Source organism: Gorilla gorilla, chromosome 4 (genome assembly GCF_029281585.2).
Source record: "Gorilla gorilla gorilla isolate KB3781 chromosome 4, NHGRI_mGorGor1-v2.1_pri, whole genome shotgun sequence".
Lineage (NCBI taxonomy): Eukaryota > Metazoa > Chordata > Mammalia > Primates > Hominidae > Gorilla > Gorilla gorilla.
In genome coordinates, this window is record NC_073228.2 from 158,767,694 (window position 1) to 158,795,394 (window position 27,701).

The 27,701-nt window shown below is 39.1% G+C and overlaps 1 protein-coding gene across 2 annotated transcripts; it reads left to right on the top strand.

The window, feature by feature from the left end:
* The first annotated feature begins 1,415 nt into the window (after positions 1 to 1,415).
* On the top strand, positions 1,416 to 27,576 carry MRPL22 (mitochondrial ribosomal protein L22). Of its 2 annotated transcripts, XM_004042882.3 has the most exons (7): positions 1,416 to 1,614; positions 1,693 to 1,741; positions 11,454 to 11,571; positions 16,993 to 17,058; positions 17,756 to 17,833; positions 20,601 to 20,670; positions 27,291 to 27,576. In XM_004042882.3, the coding sequence occupies exons 1-7, from the start codon at positions 1,587 to 1,589 to the stop codon at positions 27,500 to 27,502; spliced, it is 621 nt and encodes a 206-aa protein (XP_004042930.1). In that variant the 5' UTR covers positions 1,416 to 1,586; the 3' UTR covers positions 27,503 to 27,576. The 2 variants fall into 2 exon arrangements, with proteins under 2 accessions (XP_004042930.1, XP_004042932.1); XM_004042884.4 differs by lacking the exon at positions 11,454 to 11,571 and having other exon boundaries at positions 1,592 to 1,614.
* The last annotated feature ends 125 nt before the right edge of the window (positions 27,577 to 27,701 follow it).

Below are 27,701 nucleotides of genomic sequence, written 5' to 3' on the forward strand. Positions count from 1 at the left end.
GATGGCTAACGCTCAAAGTTCTCTCGGCCGGAAGAAGAGGCTAGATTTTCTTTTGTACTTTGGTTTAGAAAGGGGAGGGGGGTCTAGTTAAAACAATTTTACAGAAATAAAGTAGGCAAAAAGTTAAAGGATAAATGGTTACAGGAAAGTAAACAGTTCCAGGTGCAGGGGCTTTAAGACTATTTATTACAAGGTGATAGACTGGGGGCTTTGGGTGCTATCAATCAGACGAATTCCTGGGAATTGCGGATATTGCTCGCCACAGTATCTTATCAGTTAATTGCATTCTTGGATGTGCTGGGAGTCAGCTTGCACAAGTTAAGTCCTTGAGGAAGGGGCTGCCAGTGAAAGAGCCAAGATGGAGTCTGTCTGGCTCTCTTAGTTAAGCAAGAGTCAATTCAAGTGGAAACAAGGCTAGGTGATCAGAGGAAAAAGGGAGAGTCTAAAAACAGGGTTAGTAAAAACAAGGTTGGGCATTACAATATGGAGCCCGGGAGACAGGCTGGTGTGAGCTGTGATTGAGCCACTGCACTCAAGCCTGGGCAATAGAGTGAGACCCTGTCTCAAAAAAATAAAACAAACAAAAATATGAAAGTACAAATCTGGAATTAAAAAGGGAAAGAACAGTTTCTGCAACTGGGTGGAAATTCTGGCTCTGGGTTCTGGGTACTCAAAGATGAAGGAGAAGCAAATGGAGTGACTCTTGATTTGCTTGATTGAGGGCCAGCTGTGTGAAGGAAGCTGTATGTGGTAAATGGTGTGGGAGAAAGTTTCCTTTCAACTCAAAAATGCTAAAATGCTCAGATTCTGCACTACTCGTGTGTTGCTTGTTTGCATTGGGTATCTGACATTCCGGCATAGGTAGCAAACCGCAATCTGAACTACCTGTTATTCTAATACAGAGGGGTCAAATACATATATTTGAAGGCGTCTAGGGGCACAAATTTGGAGGCACCTAGTCGTAGATTGATCACTGGTTTGCCAGTTGTTAGTTGAGAGACTTTAACCTATCCTAAATATGTTTCCTCATTTGAAGAAGGAAAATGATAATCCATGCCTTGTTGGATTGCTGTGAGGAATAAATGAGATTTAGTGAAATACCTGCCTGACATAAGGCAGTAAATGCCAGATGAATATAAACTCATTCTTGAAGGTCAACCAGATTAGTAGGGATTAGGACAGCATACATCATATTTGAACTATTTGCTCTTTAAAAGAGATTTTAGGCTAGGTTTCGTGGCTCATACCTCTAATCCTAGCACTTTGGGAGGCCGAGGAGGGCAGATTGCTTGAGCCCAGGAATTCGCTACTCCTTTCTAGTTTGTGAGTTGGGGCTTTAGTTTTTCTGAATCCAGGTGAATTTTCGGAAGCCCACGTGCTTTCGGCCTCTATTAATTAATTCATTCCCAAGCCAGGTTCGCCTGACCACACCTCGAGCGCCGGCCCAGTGCTCGCGATCTTCGTGACGGCACCTCGGGTGTAAGTACTGCTTGTGGGAGAGCCCCACAGGAAATCCAGAGTATTGCGCATGCGTGCTGTCCAGAAGCCGCTTGAACTCGGAGGCTTCCGTAGCGGGAGGGCGAAAGATGGCGGCGGCAGTACTGGGACAGTTGGGTAAGGATTTCTTAGTGGTTAGGCGACAGAAGGGAGTCGAGATGGGATCTGAGTTGACGGCTTGTGTTGATGTTGCAGGTGCGTTATGGATACATAACCTGAGGAGCCGGGGGAAGCTGGCCTTGGGGTGAGTCTCTCGCTTGGGAGTTTCGGAAGGGCCCAAGGCATCTGTAGTATTCTGCCAGTTGGTAACTGAGCGCCTCCGTGCCTAACTGTGTTTTAGGGTCTGGGGTTACTGAGGCGAATGAGACAGCCCCAGTCTCTGCTTTGTCACTCTGTTTTTTCTCCACCTTATTGCATAAACTGTACAGGGATCAGGATTACCCATAACCCAAGGGCGATTGTAAATGCGATTTCCGAACGTCTACTGTGATCTTTGTGGACAAGGTTGGACTATTCCATCTCCATATGGAAGCGTCCAACTTTTCAAGTTACCTCTCTGATTACTTGCTTACATGGGCAGGGACCGTGTTGTGGACAACTCTGCTTTACGTCGTACCTGACATTGTGTTTAGCGGTTTATATGCCTTAACTCACTCTCATAACATTCTACGAGTAGGTTCTGCTATACCCGTTCTTCAGACGAGGAAATTGAAGTCCCCAAAAGTAAAATAACTTGCCTAACGCCACTCAGTTGTAGGAAATTTTGAAGCTTTATACCAGAGCATTCTGTAGCCTTAGGACAAAAGCATTCATTAAAGGTTAGGGTAAGTAGTCGCTGTATTTCTCCCCAAAATAAAAAATCGGTATTTGAAAACTGATAATCTGATTGTAAATTTTCTGGTCTGTCCACTTGTTAGCATTGATTTTGGTTTAGTTCATAGGCTTTGCAGACAGATGAGTTGTATATGAATCCATTTTTTAACTGTGGTCTTGGAAAAGTTACTTATTCTTAATAAGCTTCAGTTATCACTTTTATGATATGAGCGTTATGTTAGTACCTATCTCTTAGGTTTTTAAAAATTTTTTAATTTTTATTTATTTATTTTTTTAGATGAAGTCTTGCTATGTTGCCCATGCTGGTCTCAAACTTAAGGGCTGAAACAATTCTCTTGCCTCAGCCTCCTGAGGTACTGGGATTACAGGCACATGCCATGTATGTAGCTCTAGTAGATTTTAAAAATGAAATTCAAACAAGATAATGCATATGAAGTATTTAGTATGTTTATGGCATGTGATAATCCCACTCTGAATTCTAGTTGCCGTTAATGTTTTTATTATTATAAATTGTTACTGAGTTCCCAATTATATTTAACCCTTTTCTAAGTTTTTGGGTCCGAGGGAGATAAAGAGGTGGGCTAAAGAAGAAAATAGGAAGTAGTAGCTCTTAGGATTTGTCTGTACTCTTCTTAGATAATCTTCTATCACTCTTCCCCCAACCATGCTGACTTACTTACTTTTTCTGAATATACTTTGCACTTACTTGCTTCTTGGCTTTTCCTACTATGCCCTCACATCTTGTCTATAACAGCAGTCCTACCCATTATTCAAACCTCTGTTCAGATGTTTTCCCTTCAGGAAGTTTTCACTGGTCTCTCTAAAGCAGAAAGAAATTAGTTTTTCCTTCCTTTTAGCATGTGTGCCTTCTACGATGACTTCATGTATATGTGTCTGTGCCCTTTACTAGCTTGTGTATCTTGGAGAAGTAGGGACATTTATTTATTGTTGTACCTCCAGCATAAGGTCTTACACAGGTAAATATTTTGATGTTGATTTGAATTGTCTTGCACCAACTTGTATTAAGAAGCTCTGAGCAAGAAACTTAAGCAGTTTGCCTTTAGTCTTTTCCTCTATGTCATGATACAAGAGTGTTTGATTTTGCTAGATAATCTCTAAGGCTATTTGCAATTCTGAAGTTATTACATAATTTTGTGAATCCTTATTTTGGATTTTCTAGTGGGGAAAATGACCATAAGAAAACTAAGTAGAAAGGTATAAATAATGTTCATGATAACCTTGTAAAATTTTAGCATATAATCTGATTCAGTGATTAGAAACTTTTTTTTCCTTTTTTTTTGGAGACACGGTCTCGCTCTGTGCCCAGGCTGAAGTGCAGTGCTGTGATCATAGCTCACCGCAGCCTCAAACTCCCGGGCTCCCACCTCAGCTTCCTAAGTAGCTAGAACTACAGGTGCATGCCACCACACCTGGCTAATTTTTAGGGTCTTGCTGTGTTGCTCAGGCTGGTCTCTAACTCCTGGGCTCAAGTGATCCTCCTGCCTTGGCCTGGAGGGATTACAGGCACGAGCCGCCAGGAAACTTAATTGCATATAGGCCCCAGACTAGAAATAAATAAACTAAGGGAAGTTGTCTATGTAAAATGAGAGAGTGGGAGGGCCTGTGGTGGTCAGTAGAGTGTATTCCTCATCTAAAAACATTGAATTAGGTTAAGAAAACTGCTGCTGACCAAAGAAAACATTTCTGCAGGATATATATATATATATATATATATATATATACACACACACATGCACATATATACATATATACACATATATGCACATATATACATATATACACACATATATACATATATACACATATATACATATATACACATATATACATATATACACATATATACACATATATATACACATATATACACACATATATACATATATAGATATTTAAAATTTTTTTTTTTTAAAGACAGCGTTTTGCTGTGTCACCCAGGCTGGAGTGCGGTATCATGATCATAGCTCACTGCAGCCTCGATTCAAGCCATCTTCCCACCTCAGCCTCCCAAGCAGCTGGGATCACAGGCGTGCACTACTACAGCTGACTTTTTTTTTTGAGTTTTAGTAGAGACGAAGTCCTGTTATATTGCCCGGCTGGTCTGAAACTCCTGGGCTTAAGTAATCTCCCACCTCAGTCTCCCAAAGTGCTGGGATTACTCTGTAGGCTATATTTGTTAGCTGACTGACAGTTTTCAGTTTTTGAATTCCAAGTCTCCTATTTTACTGATGCATACATTTGAGAAGTTTTGTGACTTACTGAAGGTTACACAGTTAAATGTCAAAGTGAGGATCTAAACAAAATATTTTCTGGGACTACAGGTGCAGGCTGCCATACCTGGCTAAGTTTTGTATTTTTAGTAGAGATGGGGTTTCACCATGTTGGCCAAGCTGGTCTCAAACTCCTAGGCTCAAACGATCCGCCCGCTTTGGCCTCCCAAAGTGCTGGGATTACAGGCGTGAGCCACCATGCCCAGCCAAAAAAATATTTTTTTTTAGGAGACAGAGTCTCACTATGTTGTACAGGCTGGTCTCGCACTCTTGGGCTCAAGTGATCTTCCCACCTCAGGCTCCCGAGTCTCTGGGATTACAGACGTGAGCCACCAAGCCTGTCTGTACCACCCTTTAGATGGGGGCATATCCTCTTAAGCTTTCCTCAGTTTCCAACCATGTGTAAAATTTTGGCATAGTTATTTACTCTCAGTCCTCTTACCTTACCTGTCTCTGTATTCTTTCATTGATTCTACAAATATGTATTTAGTGCCTGCTCTGAGCTGGGAACTATTCTAGCACTGAGGGTTTTGCAGGGAACAGGAACAGACAATAATCCCTTGCCATTATGGGGTGTACAATATAGTAAGGGGGGCAAATAAGCAAAATAAGTAAAATATAGAGTATATTAGATAGTGACATCTGCTTATGAGAAAATAAAGCAGAGATTGGGAATAAGAAGTATGTGTGTTTGAGAGACGAACTTGTAGTTTTAGATAGGGAAGGCCTCACTAAAAGATAATATATGAGTAAAGATTTGAAGGAAATGAGGAAGCATGCTGTGCTAACATCTGAACAAACAGCATTCTGTGCAGATAGAATAGTAAGTGCAACAGCTCCAAGGAACCATATCTGGTGTCAGGAACAATGACAGAAAGGAGAGGGATAGTGATAGGAGATGAGTTCAGAGAGGAAGGGGGAGTCATAAATCATATAGAGCCTTATTATTTTTTGTAAATACTTTGGCTTTTATTCTGAGCAAGATGGGAAACTGTTGTAAAGTTTTGAGCATGGAGTAATATGATCTGACTTATGTTTATGAGTGGTTCTTTCTGGCTGCTGTGTTGAGAATAGACTGGGGTGGGGATGGGGAGCAAGGATGGAAGCAGAGACCGTTGGCTATTTCAGGTATGAGATCATGGTGGCTTGGATTAGGGTGGCCGTGAAGGTAAGTGAATGGTTGGATTCTGGCAGTATGTTAACCACACCTGACAGATCTTGTTGATGCATTGGATGTGAGGTGTGAGAAAGAAGGGTGACACCAAAGTTTATGACCTGAGCAACTGGAAGGGTAGAGTTAACCATTTACTGAGCTAGGAAGACTTCCAGAGGAGCAGGTTTGGGGAGACTATTAGTAGCTCAGTTTTGGGTTTGTTAAATCTGAGCTGTTGTAAGCATCCAAGTAGAGATATGAGTAGGCAATTGGGTATATGAGTTTATAGAGTTCAGGGAATGGATGTACATTTGGGAGTCATCAATGCATGCTTAATGTTTAAAGCTGCAAAGCTGGTTGACTTCACCAAGGGAGTGAGTGTAGATAGAAAGAGTCCGAGGATTGATTCCTGCCTAAGGCAGCCAATATTACAGACCAGGGAGAGAGACAAGGAAACAACAAAGGTGACTGTGGAGGAGTGGCCAGAGAGGGGAGAAGAAAACCCCAAGTGTCCTGGAACCCGATTAAAGAAAGTGTCTCAAGGAAGAGTGAGTGACCAGAGATACTTAGGTCACTCTCAGATGAGGACTGATAATTAGAATTAGAATTTGTCTGTATTTTCTGTTTTAAGGTTGCTTCATTTTGTTTTAATTGAGTGTTATTCCAGCAATTGGCCAGGAGAGGGCACATAGGAACTCTTGATTTGATATTCTGTACTTCTAAATTAAGTACCCCATTTGGAATAATACTTTAATTTAATTTGATTATAGTAGTTTGGTCTTTGCTTGATAATTCAGTTTGTGTATTATTTGAGTCCTGAAAGTATTATAAGAATTCAGAAAGCTTTGACATTATTAATTCATAGTGTGTTTAATTTATGGAGCAACATATTTAATTCACCAAATATGTATTGAAGATTTGAAGAGCGCAAGGTACTGCGCTAGGCGGGTACAGCAGGTATGGGCCTGACTCAAGAAATCTTTCACATTGGTTTGTAGCAAAGGGGTTCATGTTTCTGTCATGCTGTTGGTGATGAGATTAGAGATAGAGTTAAGGTTAGGAGAGGCCTTATAGATGATGTAGTCTAATTCCTCTTTTCACAGACAAAGAAACCAAGGTCCAAAGAGGTGACAAACATAGTGTACCCTACTCGCTAATTACAACTACATAGAACCATAAACGTTTATGATTATAAACTTGAGAAGAAACTTTGAAATTGTGTATTTAAAGCTTACAGTTCACAGGACTTATTTGGGGGGTGGGGACAGGAGAGATTAACTGTTCAAAGGGCCTAACTTTGTTTTATATTTTATGCCCTTAAAAAAAGAAACACGGGTGTGGTGGCTCACACCTGTAATCCTAGCACTTTGGGAGGTTGAGATGGGTGGATCACCTGAGGTCAGGAGTTCAAGACCAGCCTGGCCAACATGGTGAAACCCCGTCTCTACCAAAAATACAAAAATTAGCCAGGTGTGGGGTGTGGTGGTGCGTCCCTGTAATCCCAGCTACTTGGGAGGCTGAGGCAGGAGAATCGTTTGAATCCAGGAGGCGGAGGTTGCAGTGAGCTGAGATCGCACCATTGCACTCCAGCCTGGGTGACAAGAGTGAAACTCTGTCTCAAAATAAAATAAACAAAACAGAGGCAAGGCCTTGCTATGTTGCCCAGGCTGGTCTTGAACTCCTGGCCTCAAACAGTCCTCCTATCGTGGCCTCCCAAAGTGCTGGTATTGCAGGCGTGAGCCACCATACTTGGCCAAAGGGCCTAATTTAAAAATAGCACTAGCCATCAGTGTTTATCATGGGCTAGACATTGTAGGATGCACTATATTAATTATTAATCCATCAACAGTATTAAGTAAGTATTATTTTCCTCATTCTACAAGTAATAATATCTAAAATTTATTGAGCCCTTTTAAGTGTCAGGTTAAGTATTTTACTTGCATTTGAGCTTCTTAAGAAGGCTATGAGGTGATTATTATTAGTCTATTTACTGATGGGAAAACTGAGACCCAGAAAGTTATATGACTTCCCCAAGGCCATTCACTTAATAAATTAGAGTTAGGATTTAGACCCGGGTCTGCTTGACTCTGTAGCCTCAGCTGTCACCACTCGGCTTATTTTAGCAAAATAGGCCTTCATACATCATGTATCCTAATTTTGTGCTTTTCAGTTAAGACATTGGAACCTAAATGTGGATGGCAAAGGTATTGATTTTGTTAGGTATTTTGATGGCACTAATCTTGATATTAGGATATGAGATTACTTAAGCATTAGAATATTACATAACTAATGAATAGTTATGTAATATGAACTTGGGGTAAAAATGATACACTAGAAGAATAGATTTGTTTGAGTCTTTGGTCTAAATGGCTTGAAGACTAAAAACAAAGGTTTTGTTTGCCAAGTAAATCATCCAAGTTGCATATTTGTATGAGAATATGCCAATATACAACCACTTTGAGTATATAAGTCTGAGTTAAATGTTTACGCAGTATCCACGTACCAGACATTGTTCTTGGTGCTAGAATACAAAGAAAGTCGGACTTGCCCTTTAAATGCTCAACATCTGTACACTTAGTACAATAACTCATTCTATTATAGCCGCTTATGATAGTACAGTGGTCTAAGTCATTGCTGTATGGCTGGCAAGAACAAAGTATTAAGACAACGCGAGAATCATGATCAGATAAGGGATTAGGTGATGTTTCACATTGAGGTGACATTTGAGCTAGAACTTAAAACAGGATAAGCATTTCATTCAGGAGATAATAAGACGAGAAAACAATTTGAATAAAGGCTTGTTCAGGGAACAATGAACATCTATGTGGCTAGGCTATAAGGGCAGATTAGGTCTAGATTATGAAAGGCCTTCTATGTCTCACTAAAGAGTCTGGACTTCGTATTGTGGGCAGTAGAGAAATACCAAAGTTTGCTGTGGTAACTTTTTATTTGGATATGCCCAGACATATACAAAAGTAGACAGTTTGATGAACCTCCATGTATCCGTCACCCAACTTCAACACTTACTACTTATGGCCAATCTTATTTATAACCTGTACTCTCCCTCATCATATTTTGAAACACTCCCCCCACTGTATCATTTTCATAAATATTTTACTATTATCTCATTAAAAAGCATTAAATATCCATTTGATATTTAAACTTCCAATGGCTTCATAACTGTCATACTTTTTAAATTATAATAGTTCACACATTGAAACTAATTGGTATTTCCGTTAAATCTCTTACTCTGTAGGTTTTTTATTCAACCCTCTCTTTTTTTTTTCTTGTAATTTATTTGTTGGAGACAATTGGTTGTTTTGTAGCGTTTTCTATACCTTGGATTTTACCGAGTGCATCCCCATGATATTACGTAACATGTTGTCTTTTCTCTGTGTTTCCTATTTTGAATCTAGGGGCTTGAGCCCCCAGTTTCATTTCGGGCAGGAAAGACTACTTTGTGGATGGTGGGTGGTGTGTTCTTCCATAAGGAGGCACATAACGCCTCCTTTATCTATTAGTTTATTAAGGATTACAAGCTGATGCTATTATAATTTGCTATTCCTTCATTACTAACTTTATACAAGTCAAATTTTTCCTCATCTACTACTTGGAAACTTAATGGTACAGTTTGTATAGGAAAGACAGGATAAGTCTTGTCTTTTTCTTCATTCTTTCTCTTCATTCACCAGTTTTCAAAATAACAAGTTGGCTCACTAGCATCTTCTAATGGTAACTAATTTGTATTTTTCCTGGTTTTATTATGAACTTATGGCTTTAAACATATTTGATGTGTTTCAACCCACTACAATTATTGTCCTCATTAATGCTTGGCTTGTCCCATCTTTGGCTTGTTGGGCATCCACAAGTTGGCTCCTGAGTGCCTTTGACATGACGTTGGTAATCTTTGATGGCTTCTTTGCTTTCTGATATGACAAGATGTTCTAGGCTCATTTTGTATGTTATCTGCTTGAGATCTGCAATCAGCCATTTCTCTCAGAAGTTTTGGTTCTCTTCAATAGGAAATGGTATTTCAAGACCGTAATCTGGGAAGTAGGGGCACTAATTGCTACTAGATTGTTCATTGCTTCTACACCTCTTCAGTGGAGAGATCTAGTACTTATTGGATTTTGGCTGAACCTTTTCTGCTTATTTCCATACCAAGAATCCCAGTAGTCAGTGACACTGAAAAAAAGAATGGCATTAGAATATTACATAACTATTCATTTGCTTATTTCAACAGACGTTTTTAAGCTGGAGGATGACTTGAGTAGCTCTGAATTATAGAAGGGTAGCTCATTTGGTACTCAAGCAGAGAAAGATGGATTGGAATTGGGCAAGTTGATGGAAGAGAAATCAATCTAGAGGCTATTTTTATATAGGATGGTGGCAATTAGAATGGGGAAGAGGTAAAGCATTTGAGAACGATTTCAGGGGAATCTTTATTTTATCTGTAAGATTTGGTGACTAGCTCTGGCAGGATGAAAATCATTGGGAAGTTGAAGATAAACTCTAGAACACCATTCAAGAGTGATTTTATTTAGTGATATAGGGGAGTAGCGGATGCTGGGGAAAATGGGAGAGGGAGAATGACTAGTTGTATATTATTAAAGCAGTTAAAGTGTGGGGGAAGAGGTCAAGGAATAGTGAATTTGGGATCTTCATCATCAAGCCTCAGCCTATTAGTTTAGCATTTAAAGACAACCACTCTAGCCTCAATGACCTTTCCAATACTTAACAAATTCTCTGACTCAGTCAGACCTCCCCTTATTTCTCAACTCTGTACCTCTGCATAGATGATATATGTCGTTGCCCCATTCCTCTGATAATTAGTGTATTAGTCCATTTCACACTGCTATAAAGATACTACCTGAGACTGGGTAACTCATAAACCAACGAGGTTTGATTGACTCACAGTTCTGCATGGCTGGGGATGCCTCAGGAGACTTAGAATCGTAGGGGAAGGTGAAGGGGAAGCAGGCAACTTTTTCACAAGGCAGCAGGAGAGAGAGACAGTGCAGGGAAACTGCCACTTTTAAACCATCAGATCTCATGTGAAGTCCCTCACTATCACGAGAACAGCATGGGGGAAACTGCCCAGCGATCTAATCACCTCCCACCAGGTCCCTCCCTCAACATGTATGGATTACAATTGAAGATGAGATTTGGGTGGGACACAGAGCCAAGTCATATCAATTAGGATGTTCAAGATTCACCTGAAGTCACCTGTGAAATCCTCTGCTGTTTCCCATATTTTAGTTATGTGGTTTTATATTATCTTCTAATTGTTTTGTGTTTTTGTCTTAGTTACTCAACAAAGTTGGGCAGTCTTACAGGTCAGATCAGAGAGCTCATTATGTCTTCTCTAAATCTTTCTTAGGAGTGAGTGACTTATAGAAGACAGTGTTATTGGCCAGTCAGGGCAAGAAATCTTGGGTTAATATCTATTAACGGTTTGACTTATGTGTGTTTACTTTCTCTCCTGTTAGCTTCTAATAAACTGTCTCTTTGTTGTGTTTAAAAGTAGTCTCTATTAATGAATACCTCTAGAATATTTCCAGCTGTGATCCTTAAATTGTTTTCATCAAAATGGAGCTGAAGTGGTTCAAAAGATATGTAAACTCTACAAAAAGGTCCCCTAAGTGTCTGTTGTTTTATAGGCTTCTTTCATTTCACAGTGTTTTACCTCAATCATATATCCACACAAGTGCTTCTCTTGACGTTTCTCGAAAATGGGAGAAGAAGAATAAAATTGTTTATCCTCCACAACTGCCTGGAGAACCTCGGAGACCAGCAGTAAGTTCGTGGGTAGAACTAATCTCTTAATTCTGGTAGTGCTCTTACTCTTAAGTGATTAGTAATGATTTATTATTCTGTGTTAAAAAAATTATACAACCATTCGCTCTAATTGACAGAGAAGATGTACTAGATTTATCTCTTCAATAGTTGAAAAAGATTGTTATTCTTTACTTATTTGTTTGTCTTTACTTAACCTCCTGGATAGGGACCTTAACTCTAAAACTAAGCTAATAGTTTAAACATACTGATTTTTAACTCTGAGAGGCTTGCTGATGAGCTCTTCATGATGGAGCATGTGGAGTTGGCAAGAATGACTTAAACAATTGGCCAGTGTTTAAATTATGTATATGATTTTCCAGTGTTATATATTTGAATATAGACACACTGTTTTTTGTTTGTTTGTTTTGCAATTTGAACCTAAAGTTTGAACTTAATCATTGGGTTCCTACTGGAGATTTATCTTATCGTTATCTGCACAGAATAAACAAATAACTTTTCAACTTTCATATTTTGTCATGACATCACAACTTGAAAGATTTGTCAGTCTAGGCTATTAAGTATTGACTCCATTTTGTTTATTTTATTTTATTATTATTATTATTTTTGAGACAGAGTCTTGCTCTGTCACCCAGCTGGAGTGCAATGGCACGATCTTGACTCACTGCAACCTTCGCCTCCTGGGTTCAAGGGATTCTTCTGCCTCAGCCTCCAGAGTAGCTGGGATTACAGGTGCCCGCCATGATGCCCAGCTAATTTTTGTATTTTTAGTAGAGATGGGGTTTCACCATGTTGGCCAGGCTGGTCTCCATTTTGTAATTAACCAAAATTGACTAAATGAAATGTTACACAATTGCACAAATATCATAAATAAAAATTTTTCTGTAACTAATGAACTTTTTTTGCTTCTTACCTGAGCTCTTTGAAATCACGTATTTTTTTTTTTTTTTTTGAGATGGAGTCTCCCTCTGTCGCCCAGGCTGGAGTGCAGTGGTGCGATCTTGGCTTACTGCAAACTCTGCCTCCCGGGTTCACGCCATTCTCCTGTCTCAGCCTCCCAAGTAGCTGGGACTACAGGCGCCTGCCACCATCCCAGCTAATTTTTTGTATTTTTAGTAGAGATGGGGTTTCATCGTGTTAGCCAGGATGGTCTCGATCTCCTGACCTCATGATCTGCCTGCCTCGGCCTCCCAAAGTGCTGGGATTACAGGCGTGAGCCACCGCGCCCGGCCTGAAATCAGGTATTAATTGGAAATAAATTATAACAGTATTTGTCAAGTCCAGAATCTATAACAGCACAATTTTGTTGTGTGTTTTGTTTAGTATCTTTAGATACTAAAAAAATGTACTTTAGGATATATCCCAAGTGGCAAAATTCAAATAGTTAGTAGTATGTCATCTGCTTAACTCTAGCAAATGATGAACACTATCAATCCAGTAATTTGTTGTGTGTTATATTTAATGAAACTATTTTGATTAACTTTTTTGTATCATTTATCCTTCTTATACAAGTACCTGTGGGAAGACATTTAATTTGATTTGATATAGGTACTTTGGAAAACCTTAATTTCTCTATTTTGCACAGATTTTGTTTCAGTAATCCTTTGGGGGACAAATTGTGACATCTGGGAAATATGAACATTTTCTGACTTTAAATAGTATTTAGTAATTTAATATTGGTACATCAGTTGTACCTGTTATGACTGCGAATACCGATACCCTTCATAAATACCTAACTTACCAGAAATAATTTATTCACTGGCCATATAGTTCATAATACTGCGCTGTAATATACAATGTCCCTTAGAATTTCCAATCTGCCAGCTGCAGCCATTATTAAAATTGGTTTTATCTCTAGCTGAAAAGAGGGCCAGATAATATCTACCATTCTACCTAATTCTGATCTTCTGCATTAGAATATATAGTCAATAAATAATAGTGGATGGGATAGTGAGCAAACCCCGTAGCAGTAAATAAAAATGAATGTTACCAATGTAGAGTTGTTCTAGGCTACTCCTCATATTTTTAAGACTAACTTCGTAGTTTAGCTAGCACCAATTTCCAAATAATATAGATTCTTATGTAGATTTTATCTTATATGGGGCTTCATATGAAGAAAATGAAGGCTGGGTGTGGTGGTTCATGCCTGTAATCCCAGCACTTTGGGAGGCTGAGGTGGGCAGATCACAAGGTCAGGAGTTCAAGCCCAGCTGGCCAATATGGTGAAATCACATTTCTACTAAAAATACAAAAATTAGCCGGGTGTGGTGGTGCACACCTGTAGTCCCAGCTACTGGGAGGCTGAGGCAGGAGAATCACTTGAACCTGGGAGGCGGAGGTTGCAGTGAGCTGAGATTGCACCACTGCACTACTTCAGCCTGGGTGACAGAGCGAGACTCCGTCTCAGGAAAAAAAAAAAAAAAAGAAAATGAGCCAGAGAGAAATTAAATGGCTTTCTTTATGATAGTCACACCTTGTTAATTTGGGCTTCAGTTTCCTTTTGCAGTATCTTTGAAAAAAGCTATGTTAAATAAATGAAAAGTGTAATGAGACTGTGTCAAAACTCTTTGAGCTACCATTTCTTATTTTTCCTCTTTTTCTTCACTCCCCCAACAACCGTTTCTATATGAGACATATTTTTAATTTATGGATTAGTCAGCATACTGATAATAATACATTAATGTGAATCTGAATCTCATAAAGCTCTAATAAGAACTGTTTTTTTTTTTTTTTTTTTTTTTTCGAGACAGGGTCTAGCTCTGTTGCCCAGGCTGGAGTGCAGTAGCATGATCTCGGCTCACTGCAGCCTCCACCTCCTGGACTCAAGCTATTCTTGTGCCTCAGCCTCCCAAGTAGCTGGGATTACAGGTGTGTGCCACCACGCCCGGCTAATTTTGTATTTTTAGTAGAGATGGGGTTTTTCTATGTGGTCCGGGCTGGTCTCCAACTCCTGGCATCAAGTGATCCACCCACCTTGGCCTCCCAAAGTGTTGGGATTACAGATGTGAGCCACCGCACCTGTCCTAAAACTTTTTTTTTTTTTTTTTGAGACAGGGTCTCACTCTCTTGCCCAGGCTAGAGCGCAGTTGTGCAGTCATGGCTCACTATAGCCTTGACCTGGGCTTAAGAGATCTTCCCACCTCAGCCTCCTGAGTAGCTGGGACCACAGGTATGTGCCACCACTCCCAGCTAATTTTTGTATTTTTAGTAGAGATGAGTTTTTGTCATGTTGCCCAGGCTGGTCTCAAATTCCGGGGCTCAAGCGATCTTCCTGCCTTGGCCTCCCAAAGTGCTGGGATTACAGGCATGAGCCACAGCGCCTGGCCAGAACTTTTATTAGGTAACACTTTTTCCTCATTTGAATTATTATATGCATTTAAAAATAAATTGATTTATTTAAAAGTTATTGATTTAGACATTTTATAATTTAGACATACATTTATTTCATTTGAATAACTATTTTACGTATCCTATCCTCACTTTATCTAATTTGCTGTATAGGCCAGTTAATGGCAGAGATATATAACTAGGTCTTCTGACCTCCACCTTTGTTACTTTATTTGCTTGATACTTACGTACTGAGACTTTGTCTCGTTTATCTTTAGAAAGTGCCCTTAGACATTTCACCTGCCCAAAGTAAATGCTGAGGTTTTTTTTCAGTTTTGGAAGAGGATGATTAACTTTTGCCTTTCTTGTAAACACTTCTTCCTTTTTGCCATCCTCTGGTCAGGATTACAATTGTTTATATGTGTAAAATTTGAGGGTAATCATACAAAATTAAGGTTTAAAATTATCCCACCACAAGAATGCACAAATTAAAGGGTCTCTTCTTTTTTATTTTTATTTTTATTTTTTTGAGACGGAGTCTCGCTCTGTCGCCCAGGCTGGAGTGCAGTGGCGCAATCTCAGCTCACTACAAGCTCCGCCTCCCGGGTTCACGGCATTCTCCCGCTTCAGCCTCCCGGGTAGCTGGGACCACAGGCGCCGGCCACCATGCCCGGCTAATTTTTTTTTTTTTGTATTTTTAGTAGAGACGGGGTTTCACCATTCACAGGATGGTCTCGATCTCCTGACCTTGTGATCCAGCCGCCTTGGCCTCCCAAAGTGCTGGGATTACAGGCTGAGCCACTGCTCCCGGCCAAGGGTCTCTTCTATATGAAAGATTTCATTGAGTGGATTAATTTTTGCAGATTATTATTATCAGTCATGATAGTTCTTTCCTCTCCCTGTCTCCCCAAGAAACTTTATTGCTGAAAATGTAATTAGGCTATTGCTGTAGTTTCAGGCTGTCTGCTTCTATTGCAACTGAAATCTGCCACATATTAAAAGATGGCCACTTGAGAAAACTGCTCTTTCTAAGGCATTTGAAAATTTCCAGCAGGAGTCAGAATGTTAGAAAGTTTTGAGACCTCCTTGCTATAGTTTTCCATAACACATGTTTTCCAATTTTTTTTTAAGTGGCAGTTTGGTATAGTAGTGGAAAGAAAGTGGGTTTTAGAGTCAATAGAGGGACTTTTGAAAGTAGATGTGCTAGACATTGTGTCAGGTGTATCATACTTCTCTGTTCTTTGAATTCCAACTTTGTCTCTTGCAAACCTCTGGTCTTAGACAAGTCACTTGATTTCTCTGATTTTCCGTTTATATGTAAAATGTTTCCTCTCTCAACTCATAGAGTTAGACTAAATGAAATAATGAATGAAAAGTGCTTTTTGAACTATACATTGTAATTGAACAGGACATACCTACAACTTTAAATAGAAGATAATAAAAGCTAACATTTACTGAGAAGTTACCATGTGCCAAGCACTATAAAATGGTTTCTTGAAATAGTTTATTTCCCTCTAATTATCGTTTTATTTATTTTACAGAAGAGGAAAATTAGAGAGAGGTTAAGTAGCTTGCTCAAGATTATGTAGCTAGTAAATGGCAGAGTTAGGATTCAAATCCAGGCAGGCAGTCTGATTCTAGAACCTATGCTGTTCACCAAACACCTAGAATATTGGCTTTTCACATGAAAACACTTGTTTTGTCCATTTTGCCATTTTTCTCCTCATTAATAATGAACGTTTTCTTCTTGTACTTTTTCTTTTGTTCTTTTAATCAGCTAAATGTTTTAAAGATACTTTCATTTAAATCTTTTAGGATTTCTTTGGATAGAAATGTTGCAAGTGTTGACACAAACCAGCCATTGTATAGTTTCTATTTCTCCCGTAGTAATCTTTTAACATAGTGAGACTTTGGAAAAATACAGCTTTGTGTAGGGGAAAATAATCTTTAAATTCTTAGTAATGTTTCTATTTCTTATGGCAGCATTTTCTTTAGGCCTAGAAAGTAAAAACTTAAATAACAGTATATGTTATTGTCATTTTGTGGTAAACCTGCTAACATTTTCTTTCTGTCCTTTGTTTTCCAATTTGTAAGGAAATCTACCACTGTCGAAGACAAATAAAATATAGCAAAGACAAGATGTGGTATTTGGCAAAATTGGTAAGCTGCAATGACTATTACCATATAATTAATAATTTAGGAAAGAAGCTATGAGTTCCCCTCCCCACCCCTCACCCCAGGATTTGAAAATAAAAAAGATTTGTGAGGAATATGATATAATTGGTAGGTAGTCAAAAAAATGATTGTTCAGAGATGTATGATTTTCCTTAATTTTCACCTTTTTCTGAGAAACTAAATCACATTGGATAGATAGATACTAAAAGGCATCAGGAGTTTGGCTATAACCAGAGAATCCAGGAAACCCACCTATTTATCTGTAAACTTGATTCAACCTGTTTTAAAACTGTTGCTTTTAAGTTTTTTTCCCTAGGAAATGAAATTTATAGATGAGGGGAGACTGAAGCAGCAAATATACATGTAATACGTTTATCCTATAGGAGAAGGAGATGCCTTGAATGCCTAGTGTAGTTGTTACCAACCTGTGGTCTCTCTGTCATGTTTGCTGTCTTTTAATGTTATTGAAACTATTACAATCTCAGTTTTATGGTTAAAATGTTTGTTTCATTTTGACTGAAAGAGAATAGTATCTCCTCTCAAACTTGTTTTCTTCTCTTTTATTTGGGTTCAATTCACTGTTTTTAGAAGTTACTCAAATTATGTAAGACTTTCATTGAAAAGGAAACATTGACTTTGTAAACTAATTTATTTTCTTTTGTCTCTCACCCTTTAATTCTAGATACGAGGAATGTCTATTGACCAGGCTTTGGCTCAGTTGGAATTCAATGACAAAAAAGGGGCCAAAATAATTAAAGAGGTAAACTTACAAGTTTGGGTGTGGTAGGGAATGGGGAACTGGGGAATGCAGCTGTCTTGCAATTATTAGTAAGCTTAGCCTAAATCATGAATTCCCTAAATTTTCTGTTGTAAATGCATACTTTATATAATACAGATTTAGGGTGCTCAGTTTATTAAATATGTGTATACTTTAGGAATGTTGTGTGCTTTAGGGTTTATTTCCTGAGGTGCTTTTATTTCCACCAAATATTTATCTGTTTTTTACTGCTTATGATGTGATGAATCTTATTTTTAATGATTTGGGGCTTGGTACGTATATGTGTGTATTTGTGTGTGTGTATGTGTGTTTGTGTATATATGTTATTTATTTCTTGGAGCAAGGCTGAACTTCAAGGTATATTTTTTTGAAGATTTTTTTTTTTCCTATAAAGGAGAGTTTTTATAACTAAGTAATTTTGTAACTAAATGGAAAGAGCCCTGGACTGGAACTCAAGAGACTTGGACTCTAGTCCTTTCTCTGATCTTTTTCTTGTGACCGTGGGCAAGACACTTAACCAGTCAGTTTCTACTTTTCTCACCTAAACTATGTGGAATTGGATTAGATGACCCCTAAAGATCCTTCCAACTCTAAATGTAGCTAATTCACTAGATACAAATGTGCTGACGGTAATTGTGGTGACTCTTTCTAGGAACATGAATATTCTTTTTTTATTACATATATTTTTCTTTTTTTTTTTTTTTTTTGAGACGGAGTCTAGCTCTGTTGCACAGGCTGGAGTGCAGTGGCGCCATCTTGGCTCACTGCAGTCTCCGCCTCCTGGGTTCAAGCGATTCTTCTGCCTCAGCCTCCCGAGTAGCTGGGACTACAGATGCGTGCCACCATACGCGGCTAATATTTTTGTATTTTTAGTAGAGATGGGATTTCACCATATTGGCCAGGCTGGTCTTGAACTCCTGACCTCAGGCGATCCGCCCACCTCAGCCTCCCAAAGTGCTGGGATTACAGGCATGAGCCACCGCGCCTGGCCTATTTTTCTTTTTTAATATTCTTTTTTCAAAAGGTTGTATTGATTATTGTCCGTTACCATCTGGGGCTATCAGCATTGTTTTCTATATATTCAGTTAATTCTCACCAAAAGTCAGTTCATACCTTTCAGTTTAGTAGTAATAGGTAAATAGTTGAGATTGATAGATTCAGACTTCTAAAGGGTTCCTTTGTAATGCTTTGATTTTGCTATATTCAATTCAGAATGCATTTACAAGTGTTTGTTGTGTACCCAGCCTTGTACTACATTCTTTATCTTTTAAGGCGTGAAAGATTTGGTTTCTGTTATTTCTGACAATTGTCTTTTTTTTTTTTTTTTTTTTTGAGTCGGAGCCTCGCCCTGTCGCCCAGGCTGGAGTACAGTGGCGCCATCTCCGCTCACTGTAACCTCCACCTCCTGGGTTCAAGCGATTCTACTACCTCAGCCTACTGAGTAGCTGGGACTACAGATGTGTGCCACCACGTCCAGCTAATATTTTTGTATTTTTAGTAGAGATGGGATTTCACCATGTTGGCCAGGATGGTCTCAATCTCTTGACCTCATGATCTGCCCACCTCGGCCTCCCAAAGTGCTGGGATTACAGGCGAGAGCCACTATGCCTGGCCCAATTGTCATATTTTTACAAAAATGTGTTCTGGAGGAAGTTAATTCAAAATATCTATGGAGAGTAAATTTGATAATTAACCTCTTCAAGGAAATTATTATATCAAGTGTGATTTTCTCTACTTGTCTGATGTTAATGGTTATTTGCATCCAAAGTTTAAGAATTTTTATTTTATTCTAGTTTTTAATTAGATTTTTGTTTTTTTAGAGGCAGGGTGTCACTCCATTGCCCAGGGCTGGAGTATAGTGGCATGATCACAGCTCACTGCAGCTTTAACTTCCTGAGCTCAAGGGATTTTCGTCCTTCAGCTTCCCAAATAGCTGGAACTGCAGGTGTGTGCCACCACGTCCAGCAAATTTTTTACTTTTGTAGAGATGGGCTGGTCTCGAACTCCTGGCCTCAAGGGATCCTCCTGCCTCAGCCTCCCAAAGTGCTGGGATTATAAGCATGAGCCACCATCCCAGCTAAGACTTTTCAGTAAGATTAAGCTATTGAGTTTCATGAACTTTGTGTTTGTTTTTTAAGATAGGGTCTCTGTTGCCCATGCTGGAGTGCAGTGGTACAATCTTGGCTCACTGCAGCCTCCACCTCCTGGGTTCAAGTGATCCTCCAGCCTCAGCCTTCCACATAGCTAGGATTAGAGGTATGTGTTACCACACCTGGCTGATTTTTGTGTTTTTAGTAGAGGCGGGGTTTTGACATGTTGACCAGGCTGGTCTCAAACTCCTGGCCTCATGTGATCTGCCCATCCCATCTTGGCCTCCTGAAGTACTGGGACCATGGACATGTGAGCCACTGCATCTGGCCTTGGGAACTTTTTGACAAGTTTCTGACTCAAAGACATAATGTTCCTTCCCAAGGGTACTGCTTACAAGCACCGCTATCTCCTTTATAGCTTACACATGTCATTTAAAACTAAGTAGGATGGGCTGTGTTCTATGCATTTACACTTCTTGGTCTAAGGCGGGAAAGCTCCCTTCTCCTTTGTATTCTTATCATTTGATATTCTCTTTTTAAAATTGACTATGGAAGCATGTGATTAGCAGTCATAGTACAGAGATAATGAGAGATGAGAAACTTAATTCCATTTTACTTCAGGGTTAGCCGTATAAATGCTTTTCTTTTTCTTATTTAAGGTTCTCTTAGAAGCACAAGATATGGCAGTGAGAGACCATAACGTGGAATTCAGGTCCAATTTATATATAGGTAAGATTTTTAATATTCTTAGCGTTAGAAAATGTCTTCAGTAGTAATGCCATGTTTTTTATCTAACAACAGTCTTTAATATCTAACTCCTCAGGACTTGGTTTGTCAGTGAAAATTGCAAGTAATGGCTTATTCTTCAGCTGTATGCATGCCAATTTTAATTTAGTGTAAATGACAACTGTACTGTTTTACCTGTTCTGTAGTGAGACTGAGATCATAAAGCCAATTGCTAATAATTATTAAATAATAGATACCAAGACTGGGGTACATAGAGTGGTACTTTAATTGTAATATTATAACAGATAGTATTAACACATTTTTAAAGTTGTTTGTCAACCAGAAGGAGGTAAATAATCACAGGTGCATTTAAAAAATTTTTATTTATAATGTGCCAAGCCAGGTGCCTAATCCATAAAGGTGCCCTGTAATTTAACCTTACAATTATCAAAATGGAAGGTCTGCTGAATTGTAAAAGCCAAGGGGCCTTGGAAGGCTCAGATGACCCAGATGTGTTTGTTCCACTTTGTTACTACATCCTGAAGCATTAGCTCTGCTTTTACATGCTTGTTCCACATCAAATTAAATTAATATAAGTTAAAATGCTTTGGGAAGCATGATGTGCTGTACAAATGTAAGGAATCTTTTTGCCGCAGACCGTCACACAGTTCTTTTCCGAAAAGGAGATTAATGTTTATTACAAAGCTCTCTTGCCTCCTCCCAACACCATGGGAAAGTGGAGCAGTGGTTGGAGTTATTATTATTTTTTCACTACAGCAATTACTCCTAACCTCAGCAGTTTTATATTCAAACAAAGATGTTGATGTTGAAGCAAAGTTTTCTCAATCTGCCATACCAACATATAAAGATTATTTTACTTAAAGCTATTTTAAATTCAAGATATGGGGAACAGCTACTCTCCAGATGGAGGAGAAAGGGCTGAATCAATACAGGGGGAATTAGTTGTATTTTATAATTTTTCAACAATTTAGAGTAAAAAAAAATTATCTAAATTCTACTTTTTCACATAGCCTCTGTGCTGGTTAGGTTAAAATCTCAGTTCAACTCACCTGGCATTGATGTTGGCCACCACACCTCCTGAAATTCAAATTAGTTGATTTTCAGTTGAAATGCTTTATTTTAAAGCTGAATCTTGTATAATTTTATTCTGATACATGCAAAGATGCAAAGGGAAATCAAAATGGCAACTCAAGATGCAGGGCCATGGTAGTTAATCATAAGCATTTTCTTCTGGGAGCATTATGAATAAATAATGTTGGAGAGGGCTTGGAATCATTGGAAGGGATGAGGAGCAAGACCATTTGCTTAAAACCTCATGGTGATTCTTCCTGCTCTGTGGCTCTGAATATCAAATCAAATTTAATTAATTTATGCAGTTTCACAGGGATGTGAGATTCGTAGCTGATAGACGTTCTAATGGACTTCAGATACAAATGAAATATGATTTGTCTTTAAGCCTTTTTCAATAACTGTCTTTAAATCCTTTTCAATAATTGTAGTAAAGAGAGATAGGATAAAGAGCTTAATCCTGTTGCTCCAAATGAAGGAGCAGGGTCCACTGTTGCCATTAAGCAAAAACGTGCTTAACCAATCCTACATAAAAGACCCTTTATTTTATCTTTTTTTATTTTTGGAGATGAGGACTTGCTCTGTCACTCAGGCTGAAGTGCAGTGGTGTGATCACAGCTCACTGCAGCTTTGAACTCCTGGTCTCAAGTCATCTTCCTGCCCCAGCCTCCTGAGTAGCTGGGACTAGAGGCACGTGCCAGCACACCTAGCTAATTTTAAAATTTTTTGTAGAGACAGAGGTCTCGCTTAGATGCCTATGCTGGTCTTGAACTCCTGGCTTCAAGCAGTCCTACTGCCTCAGCCTCCCAAAGTGTTAGGATTACGGGCATAAGCCACATTGTCTGACCCTTTAATCCAGAGTTCTTTTGCACATTTCTGCTGAAAAATCTCTGCCTTACCTGTACTGTCTTTTCATCTACTTCTGTGTTGATGACTTAAGTAAGGCTAATAAATTTGGATTTATATTATGATTTTTAAAATTTTTCATTCACTAAGTATTTTGATGCCTAATTCCATAATCAAAAGAGATGAGTTCCCTCAGGAAGAGTATGATGTGTCAGACATTTTATCCCTGTATTTGCCAAGCTTCTTCTTAAGAATCATCTTGAGGTTGTTATTTAAAATATAGATTCCCAGGCCTCGGCACAGACCCACTGGACTTGAAACCCCAGTGGAGAGGCCTAGGAAGCTGTTTATTTAATAAACAAGTTAATAATATTCAGTAGTTTAATAAACTATTGATTCTTAACCATAAAATATGGGAAACTGATTTATCTTACTGTGTTCTTGGAAAAGGCCTAGACATTTCATTCCATAGACTTCTGTTAGAGTTTTGAAAAACTAGTTACTTATTGGCTACTATTTTGGTTCAGCAGTGGTTCTTTCAGTACCCTGAAATAAGTATAGGCATTTTAAAGGAAGTGCTTTTTTGATAGCATATGTTCTCATTATATGGTAATTCTTTCAAATGCCTGTCATTGGTATAAGGCTAATACCTGGTGTTGCATGACCACAGATTTAGAAAGTTCATTTCCCTTTCAAACTTATAATGATGACTAATGATACTGTGAATAGGCCTTAACAAGTGGACATGGACTAATAAAATGTCTCTGCTTAGTGATTCATGGCATCTAAAGTGAATCACTTTAGGGAAAGTGATCAACTGACTTTGTACATCAATCTTATTGGCTGAGAGTGATGAAGGTGGGAGGGGAGGGCTTCTAATGTTACAATTTCAAGATTTGTATTTACCTAAATACTACTAATAGGAAATATTCGCTGTGTGTATATATATTTACTTACTTATTTATTTATTTTGAGACGGAGTCTCACTCTGCACCCAGGCTAGAGTGTAGTGGTGCGATCTCAGCTCACTGCAACCTCTGCCTCCGGGGTTGAAGCAATTCTTGTGCCTCAGCCTCCCGAGTAGCTGGGACTACAGGCATGCATCACCACACCCAGCTAATTTTTGTATTTTTAGTAGAGACGAGGTTTCACTATGTTGGCCAGGCTGGTCTCGAACTCCTGACCTCAGGTGATCCACCTGCCTCGGCCTCCCAAGATTTTGGGATTACAGGCGTGAGCCACTGTGCCTGCCCTGAAAATATTGGCAATATTTTAAATTCATTACACCTATTGGGTATTATCTATAGAAAAACACAGGTTGTCTTCATTTTTGAGATATCTTAATGTATTCTTTCATTCGAAAAGTATTTGAGTACTTTCTGTGTGCATACTATCCACATTAAATAGGTGATGTTATATCTTTTGTGTCATTTTAAAACATTTAACACTTGTAGTTCTTTGACAGTAGTATTTCTTTGGAAGAATGCATACATTGTTCTTCTGAAGTATAATAATACCGTGTATACCATTAGTATTATATGTACTTGAAAAACTTTGAAACTTATTTCAGAATTTGAGCAGATTTACCAGAGACCTCTGTATTGAAAACATGATATTAAGTAGCAGATGATGTATTTCAAAATTATTTCTGTTTCTATGGATCATGAACTTTTGGGGCAATACAAAAAGGGTATAAGTTTGGTTGAGGAGGTGACTTTTACAGATGAAACACAGATGCTTATAAAGACAGCATATGATTTGGGACCAAAAAGAGTAATACAGACAAATGGTATTGTTGGAGTAGAGAAGAAAAGGTCAATATGGGTTAGAATAGTCGTGGAGACTTTCTAGAAAAAATTGGCATGTGAAGATAGGCTTTTGGGAGTCTGGAGGAATGCTCTTCCAGGAGAAGAGCAGATTTTTAAAGTGGGGTGGCCATACATGCAGAGGCACATAGGTTGGAATAAGCAGTAATAGTGTAGTACAATGAGGAGAACAGTGTGAAAGAAGTAGAAGTTTGACCTCGAGTAGATAAAATGGGAAGGGTAGATTGGGCCTATATTCCAGAGAACTGAACATGGCAGGCTGTGTATTTGGTTCAAAGTATATCAAAGAGGTTTGGGTAAGAGATTTATGTTATTAAGATAGTGTTTTAAAAGAATTAACAATAAGCGGTAGTTTTGAAATTGTGCTCTGTGGGGTGTTTAGCAATGGGATCCTTGATATCTTGGTCACCACTATATCCTTGGAGCCCAGGACAGAGCCTGGTACCCAGGAGGAACTCAAAAATGTTTGTTGAGTGAATGAATGGCACAGTTTTGGGTCTTCCTTGACCCACGTTTCAATAGGAGCAGATCAGCATTACAGTGTTTTATATATCAGGCTTCTACATATTGTTTCATTTTACTTGAAATGATTCCATATACAAAAGCAGTTTGAAACCCCTAAATATGGACTTAGTGGAGGAGAGATTGGAGGAGAGGAACCAGGAAACAGTTTGGCAACTATGTTCTAAGTCCTGATTTCATTTACACCTCAGGGTGGCTGTGTTGGGTATTCCCATTACGGTGTATTAAAGAATCTTAGGATGTTTCAGAAAAATTAATGTTTTTGTTTTGACATAAAGAAATGATGGCATCATGGCTTTAAGATATGCAGATGGCTTTAAGATGAAATCATGACTGACAGTTAGCAGGCATTGAGCTTCTGCTTTTGTGCAGATCTCTGTAAGTTTGTGTTTTGGGGGAGATAGAAGGGAAATGGGAGCCGACGTAGACCCTGATGGGGTTGATCATTGTCATCTAGTGATCCATTGAGTATTTGGAAATTGGTGCTCAAGTTGGATAGAGAAATGATTTTGGATAGAAGCAGCTATCACATTTGTAAAATGCTTTTTAGAAGTTTTCTGGTCTCACTGTTCTTATTTGTAGCTTTCCTCTAGACAGGTTGATCCAGGGGATGCGCCGTGATGGGGTTTCCTTATAAAGTGATTTGTGTAATGCTGCTTTCTCTGGAAATTTGTAAACTTATTTTTTCAGTGCCCACTAAATGAAGGTAATAAAAGGGCAGTAGGTCTTTCCCTCTCTCACTTAGACCCTAGGCAGTTTTCACTTTCATTCTTGGCTTTCTCTTTGGCAAAGCTAGGAAGCTTCTGCTGAAACCCACTTCACTAGAGGATATCGTAGTTAGAGAGTTGTCAAGTGCATACTTTGGTTTAGTCCCTATATTTATAAAGTATGTCACAGTAAGTGTATAGAATGATGAGTGTTGAAATGGATAATTTGATATGTATTCTGTAGATTTTACCTTTTTAAAAGGCTTATTAACTAAACAAGTAGCTGACTAAATACATTCAGAAAATAGTAGAAGGTAGCTGGCTACTACTCTGACTTATTGTGGGTGAGCAGGTGAACAGTTCTTCTTATGTACTATTTTTTTTTTTTTTGAGATGGAGTCTTGCACTGTCACCCGGGCTGGTGTGCAGTGGTGGATCTTGGCTCGCTGCAACCTCTGCCTCTCGGGTTCAAGCGATTCTCTTGCCTCAGCCTCCCAAGTAGCTAGGATTACAGGTGCCCGCCACCACAACTGGCTAATTTTTTGTATTTTTAATGGAGACAGGGTTTCACTATGTTGGCCGAGGTTAAACTCCTGACCTTGTGGTGATCCGCCCACCTTGGCCTCCCAAAGTGCTGAGATTACAGGTGTGAGTCACTGCGCCCAGCCCTTACATACTATTTAAAAGATTTCTTTAAACTTTCAAGGTCAAATTTTGATATACAGAATGGGGGAGGGGAGCTGAGGGGGCCGTTGTGCCAGAGTTCCTAAAACTGGCTGTCAGTCAGAATTTCTGGGGAGAGTTGGGGTACGGGTGTTTGCCCAGGATTTAATTTCCAAGGCCCACCCCAGATATACTGAATTAGAATCCACAGAGGTGAGGTCTCAGCATCTGCATTTTAATTACATTCCCTAGGTTAGTCTGATGTAGCTTGTCAGAGAACCAGCATTTGGGAGCCATTGACTTCAGTGGCTTCTCATCACAATTAGAATAAAATAAAAAAACTCCTTGCCTGAGCCTACAGGACCCTGTGTAATCTTGCCCTAGCTTTATCTCTAATATCTTTTCCTTGTTTGTGCTCCTCTTCCCCTTGCTTACTATGCTTCAGCATGGTAGTCTTCTTTCTTTTCCTAAAACAAGCCGATTGCATTCCCACCATTGGGCCTTTGCACTTGCTGTTTCCTCTGCCTGGAATACCCTGTCCCTAGATATTCACATAGATGATTCATTCTGCTCTTAGATCAAATGTCTCTTTCTCAGGGATGCCTCTTGACACTCCCAGTCTGAGGTCCCCTACACCCCATCATTGTCTGTCATCTCATTCTGATTTATTCACAGCACTTGTCACTAGCTGAAATTATCATTTTATTTTACGTCTTTCTTCTCCAGAATGTAAACTGCTTGGAGGCAGGGGCCTTGCCAGTCTTGTGCACTCTTACTTCTCCAACACTAGAATAGTGCCTGGTCCTTAGTTAACATTCAGGAGATAGTTGTTTTGAGACAAGCCTGCTCTAGCCAACCAGTGAGCCCATGTAATCTCAGAATCCAGTCAAGGAAAGGACAGAAATTGCTCAGCTGATCAGGCTTGTGGATAACACTCATTTCCTGTAATTCTCTTTTTCTTCCCGTTTAGCTGAGTCCACCTCAGGACGAGGCCAGTGCCTGAAACGCATCCGCTACCATGGCAGAGGTCGCTTTGGGATCATGGAGAAGGTTTATTGCCATTATTTTGTGAAGTTGGTGGAAGGGCCCCCACCTCCACCTGAGCCACCAAAGACGGCAGTTGCCCATGCCAAAGAGTATATTCAGCAGCTTCGCAGCCGGACCATCGTTCACACTCTATGATGAGGAGATTCAGACTCCACAGTGTATATATTTTGCCATTTATTTTCTAAAAATAAACAAAAATTGAAGGCAAATGCTTTTTATGATTTCTCATTGAATTATTGAAACAGTGTATAACTGCTAGTTGTAAATGAATATTTATAAGGCTTTGCCCATTTCTTTTGAGCCTCTGGGCATATTTGTATGCATTTGCGACTTG